The sequence below is a fragment of the Sinocyclocheilus rhinocerous genome, unplaced genomic scaffold, assembly GCF_001515625.1.
Source record: "Sinocyclocheilus rhinocerous isolate Xijiao unplaced genomic scaffold, SAMN03320098_v1.1 scaffold1364, whole genome shotgun sequence".
NCBI classification, from domain to species: Eukaryota; Metazoa; Chordata; class Actinopteri; order Cypriniformes; family Cyprinidae; genus Sinocyclocheilus; species Sinocyclocheilus rhinocerous.
The window spans coordinates 283816-290227 of NW_015627534.1; the positions used below are offsets into that span (position 1 = coordinate 283816).

Here is a 6412-nt window from a genome sequence, read left to right on the forward strand (position 1 = left end):
AAACGTAGCAAGGAGATCGGTAAAATAATCCATGTGACACCAGAGTATCTACTGAACGCAAACAAATTTTCGTTCAAATCAAAGCACAAACAATGTAGAAAACGTATCCACATGGTGCAGCTGACACAGAACAACATACGCTGTTAGCGTTCAGTGGATACTCTCCAAAATGGCAATAGGGTGACGCGGAGGAGACGAATTGTTGAATAAAGTCGTTTATTTTTTTTTCTTTTGCGCACAAAAAGTATTCTAGTAGCTTCGTAATATTACGGTTGAACCCCTGATGTCACATGGATTATGTTACCAATCTACTTGCTACGTTTCTGGACGTTGATCGTGGTAGTACCCTTGCTGTATATGGGAGGGTCAGAGAGCTCTCAGAATGCATCAAAAATATCTTAATTTGTGTTCCGAAGATGAACGAAGGTCTTACGGGTTTGGAATGACATGAGGGTGAGTAATTAATGACAGAATTGTCATACTAACCCTTTAATTAGGTCTAACACTAACAGCTCTCTTTCTGGTCACCACAGGAAGGCCCATTTGATCCTGAGACGAATGGATCGGATCAGTCTGTTCTGCCGCTCACTGCTCCGCAGTGGCTTCATCCAAAGCCGAACAGAGAGTGTGCCATACATGCTGTGTCGCAGTGATGGCACGAGACCAGGCGGCACTTTATGGCACAGTTCACTTCATGAAACCCGGCTAGCCTGCCTGGAGAAAGTCGTAACAGTGCAACGCAACATATATGGAAAGTCAAAATTACGATGAGACAGGAAATGTTTGGACTTGACCTTCTCTCTTTACGGTCTCCAGCTTGGCTGTTCTTTTTCTAAATCCAACTGACTTTGAGACTGTGAGAGTAGGTTTTGTTGTTTCTTCTTCTTCTTCTTTCTTTATTCTTTTCCAAATGCAGAAAGCCTCGGATAAGAAAGATTGATTTATTATTATTTTGTTTTTATTTATTTATTTATTTCTACTTGTTTCTCTTGTAAGGACATCCGTTTTGGACTATTTATGAATGTAAGAATTTAACTGCATGGTGCTGCAGAACTTCAAACCAGGTTCCCTGATACTCATTTTGCAAACATATCTCTTGGAATACCTAGCCAAGCAAGACGAGGACATGATCTCTCGGTGGTTTTCCTTATTTTCTATTCAACCCTTTTTGACGTAAATTTGATTAATCTTTTTTTTATATATATATATATAGTTTTGCCACAATTAATTGAGAAAACTGTCTGAGAATATTGTCAGAGTCACAGTAAATGCTTTTGAGATCAAGTATTGTCCTGTCACGTATATACTCTTTAGCCAAAATAACGTTCCTTTACAGTGTTCAAAGAAATGGGAGTATTGCTGGCCAATGAGACCAATAGATTTCATCAAAGTGAACCATCTAATGTATTTGGCAAAGGGTTGTGGTACAAAAGAAAGCATTGTGCAGAACTATTCTGTAAATGATTGTCTGGGAACAAGGTGTTGTTGAAAATGCAGTTGGAATTGAACAAATGCTAAGAACTTAGCCTCAACACATTTTCAGTAAGTAAGTTGCTTTATTCCATGCTATATTCATTGTGATAGTTAAAAATGCTATTGTAAATACAATTGTAAATGCAGTATGTAATAAGTGAATATGATTTTTTTTTTTTGTCTGTGGGGGTGGGGGGGTCAATTAAATATGTATATAGAATCTCAAGACGTTTTCTGGTTTATCTGACAATATGTGAAGAATCAATTAAATTGAGGAAAATCCTGTTATACTACCTCACTGGCAATCTCTATGACATGCATTTCTATAGAACGCAGTTGTGTTCACACACCTGTTGCAAAACTGTAAGATGCTCAGCATTTAAAAAAGTAAGTTAACGTAAGTTAGGGTTCTAGGGCTTAGAGTTATGGTCTGCAACATTGTCTGTTTGCTCCTTGCGCACTGATGACTGATTGCATTGTTTTGGGATAGTTGTATATGAGTTCCTTGATTGCTCTGAATGGCAAAACTGATTCTCAACACCACTGAGCCACTGTCATTGAGGGAAAAGTCAAATGCACAGGGCATGCAAGACAACCAAATACAGAATTTATCGGAATAATCTCAGCAAGAACACAAAACATATACACAACTTAACATGCGAAACATAATGTTCTGTGTTATTGCACATGATTTTAGCATCCATGTGTTGAATCATTTAAAATATCTCAGTGAGACTACTACAATAGTCAAATTTCAACACCAGCAGCATATATAATAATAAACATCTGAGAGTTTGGGTATATTTTGCCTACTGTAAATGGTGTGCACAACCCCCCAGGGTACTGTTTATTTATAAAATCCACTTGTTAGTTCATGTCTCTATGTATTTTGGTCTGTGTACTTAGGGAAAGCAAAAGAGTTGAAGGAATTCTGTAACCAGGTGGACGCTACACAGCATTTTGTTTCTCCTAAATTCCTCACACTAAGCTGTTTGACTTCAGTTGAACAAAAGGGACTTAACATGCAACATATAATGCTAAATAGTAGTCCCCCATGTGCATGTAGTGGATCTAGTGAATCACTATTCAGTTATGAGCAAGCATGGGGCAGGCAGACTGTTTCTTTGTTTAAACCTCACAAGTCTGTGGCTAGGAGATACACATCCATCAAAGAGGCCAATGTGAGACTCCAGTAACTAGATGCGAGGAGGCATTCGGTTGAAGAATTATCACAGGAATGAGGTAAGCAATGTTGTGATTTGTCAGAATACATGAGCATGTTCCTCCCAAACCTTTGTTGAGAGCTCCATTTGTTTACTGGTTGCAGTTCAGTATGCCTAAGTATTATGTCCTGTTCTAAAGCCATTTTGACCATTAACTTCTGTTGCAGCATCAGAGCAAATGTGGATTTAATTTTGCATCCTGCTTTTCTTTTCTTTCTATTGAGTGATCCACTTTGAACTTATCAAATAATCAGTAATAAATAATGAGCAATCTCATAAATTGAAGACCTTAAAATTTCTCAAGATTAATATATAGATTCAAATGCCTACATTTTTAGTACACATTCATTCCGTTGATCAGCGTTCTTGCTTCAACAGCCATGCAAAGTCTCTGTGTTAAAGGGTTCATATGATGCACTCTTTGGAGTGTTACAAGCTCTTGGTGCATAAAGAAGATCTGTAAAGTTGCAAAGACTAAAGTCTCAAATCCAAAGAGATATTCTTTATAAAAGTTAAGAGTCAACCACGCCTACCTAAAACAGCTCGTTCTAACACGCCCCCACATGTCTACGTCACAAATCAGTGGTTAAGTTGTATTTACAACACTGTTCCAGAACAGTTAAACCCAAATATTCAGATGTGTCCAGCACATTTTATGGAGGACTGTTTCCTGATCCTGTTAGAGTAGACTACAATGCCGACTGTTCTGACTCACAGACTGTAAGTAAATTTTTTTATATTTAAAGAATTTTCCACTGACGATTCAAACGCAAGTTTTGAGCAGAGTAGAGTAGCGCTTGTTGTTTGTCGTGTCACCGATCACAAATGCAGACATGGTTTTATGTTTACGCGGCGCGATGCAACACAACACGTAAAAAGACAGTATAAGTCATTATAATCCGTAATTATGTCCCCACTGGATGCAACAAATGCCTTGTTTATAATGGGTTTTAATGTTTTTGTCTCGTTGCTCCGGCCGGACAGGGCATCACAATATGGTAAGGGGCGTAACATTTCTGTCACACACTTGAGGTATTCGGCCAATCACAATGCACTGGATAGCTGGCCAATCAGAGCACACCTCGCTTTTCAGACCGATGAGCTTTGTAAAAATGTACGCGTTTCAGAAAGGCGGGGCAGGAGAAACAATAATGTACAGTATGTGGAAAATAATGTTTTTTTTTTACCTTAAACCGCATAAACACATTTCATTACACCAAATACACAAAATAATTTTCTTTTTAGCAGCATCATATGACCCCTTTAAGATAATAAATATCTATTGTTTGTTTCTCATTGTGAAGCATCTGGGGGACAAAAACAATGAAATCAGTATTCCTGATTGGAGTTCCACTTTCTGTTCTGAGTTTAAAACTATATCACATATAGCTGGTAATTTCTGTTCATTCACGTAAATGAGAAAAGCAACTAAATAATGGTAGGCCGAATAGCCCTCGTTTAAAGGAATCGATCACGATGGAAGCCTAAAAGAGTCAGATTTAGGCTCAAATCATCAGAGTGTGGCTGCTCTCACTGAACAATGCTTAGATTATGCTGTCCACACAGGCCCCCTTCTCCACCTGCTGCTTGTTGTGCATCGCACAAGGCCGATATACCTATTGTAACAGACAAGCCGGTTACTAAGTCTTGTATCTGTAGTTTTCTTCCCCACCGCTAGGTGTGCTATGACGCCTAAATGAGCTCCTTAAGTAAAGATGGGTCAGTAGAGGAAGTGAGCAGAACAGCAGCAGTAGAAAGCATGGCTGAACGGCATTTGTGCAATGTCCTGGTTGGGAAATGTTTAATTTTAAGCTCAACTTAAAGTAAGGATTTGTTTTATTTCCTGTTATTTAAAAACTAGCCTTGTTGATGATGTTTGTTGCTATGATGCACTTATCCATTACATTATTTGGTATAATGTGATTGTCTTTTTCTTGTCTTTTTCTTTTTTTTGTGGTGACAATTATTATTTTTGTTTTCATGGGTATATAAAAATAATAATATGCATTTATGTGGTGAGCATCTGTCCTTCTTAAACTTCTATTAGGCAAACTGAATCCCCCTTTTATTAATTTGTATAACTAGTTTTGTGTTAGAAAAATACGAGACTGTTATACTATCGTGCAGGTGTTGTGTCCACAATGAGGTGGCCCCATGTTGTTTGCTTGGGCTGAGCCCAGTCACCAGGCACTCCTCTACAAGCTTCTCTCCCAGGCCTGACTTAAGGAGTGCACCTCGGTATCCCAAGGCAAGGTCTCCCTTGCTTTTCTGAATCCCATAGGGTACTATGTTGGATCACACTTTGGCCTCTCACAGTCCTTTAGTGCTTCAGCCTTTCAAGCTATTTTCCTAGGGATCCCCTACCAGGAACTCCAGACAACACAGGTCCCAGGGTTGCTGAAGCAGTTTAAACCCTTCGCCATGTTGAGGTGGTAATCCGAGGAAGGTTTTGGATATTCATGGAAATAATCTTCGAGAAGTGGAAGGTGCCCAGTTTGGGAGCTATCTGTCTATGATTCTAATCTTCGGGGACCTTCAGCACTTACTTTGGTGGTTTGAGGCCAGGTGTTTCTCAGCCGGAAAAGGTGGATTGTCCTCTACGGATATAGATAGGCAGATCAGTGCAGAGGTGGTTATATCGGACCGTTGTGGTGAAGAGATTTACCAGTTGATCTTTGTTCTGAGCTTTGGATAGTGACTGAAAGATAGGGTTTTGGGTACAAGAAACTGAAATAATCTATTTTATGCGAGGTGGATTGGCTAACCCTAAGAGACAGGCCACAAAGCCTGTCATCTGGGAGAGGCTTGGAGTAGCTGCTCCTCTGCATCAAAAGGAGCCAGCTATGGTGGTTCGGTCATCTGGTCAGGTTGTTTCTTGGATGCCTTCCTGTGGAAGTGTTTCAGGCATGTCCAACTGGGAAGAGACCCCGGGGCAGACCCAGGATTCACTGGAGGGAATATATCTCCTGAGTGGCAAAAAACTCTGTATCTGATGCCATCATCCTGTCTGAAAGAAGCCCTAAGACTAGGATATAAATCTCTGTGTGCAAATTCCATCTTGGAGTAACGACAGTCCTGCTCTGAAGAAGATAAGAGTGGCAAGGAAAAAGTGTGGCGCTCTCTCCTCCCCCATGGCCTCAGGGATAGTGCTGGCTCCCTAAGGCTTAAGTTGGCGAGCTCCTCGAAGACCGCAGAAGTAATTTCCATCAGGTTTTAATTTGGTCTACTGACCAAACTACTGAATCCTTCAAACTTTTTTGACAGTCCTTGATATGGAATTTGATGGAATTATGGAATTTATGTCTCTCAACAATCTTTTTTGTGTTTTAAATTGTAACACTTTAGTTTAGGGACCAATTATCACTATTAACTAGTTGCTTATTAGCATGCATACTACTACAATATTGTCTGTTTTTTAGTACTTAAAAAGCACATATCAATGCCTTATTCAGCATGACTATACTCTGCATCCCTCAATCCCACCTCATTTCCCCTCATACCACCTATTTCCCCTCAGGCCTTTTTGGACATTTTATGTTTGATTTTCTGTTAAATAAAAGCCTCTCTGAGGCCTGACACCCAGTGTTAATTTTGACAGCAAATTTTGATTTAGTTTTATTCATAGTCTTTTGACTAAAATGCCATTTAGTTTTAGTCATATTTTAGTCATCTGAATTGTTTTTAGTTTTAGTCTAGTTTTAGTTGACTAAATATCA

The 6412-nt window shown here is 39.3% G+C and overlaps 1 protein-coding gene across 2 annotated transcripts in view; it reads left to right on the plus strand.

Annotated features, from left to right (window-relative positions):
* Window positions 1–920, plus strand: part of LOC107727993 (astrotactin-2-like) — a 236493-nt gene extending 235573 nt beyond the window's left edge. For both annotated transcript variants that reach the window (XM_016538046.1, XM_016538051.1), the window contains one exon: window positions 534–920. In XM_016538046.1, coding sequence (XP_016393532.1) covers window positions 534–771 — 238 coding nt within the window. In that variant the 3' untranslated portion in view covers window positions 772–920. The remainder of the gene's footprint in view (window positions 1–533) is intronic.
* Window positions 921–6412: the final 5492 nt, after the last annotated feature.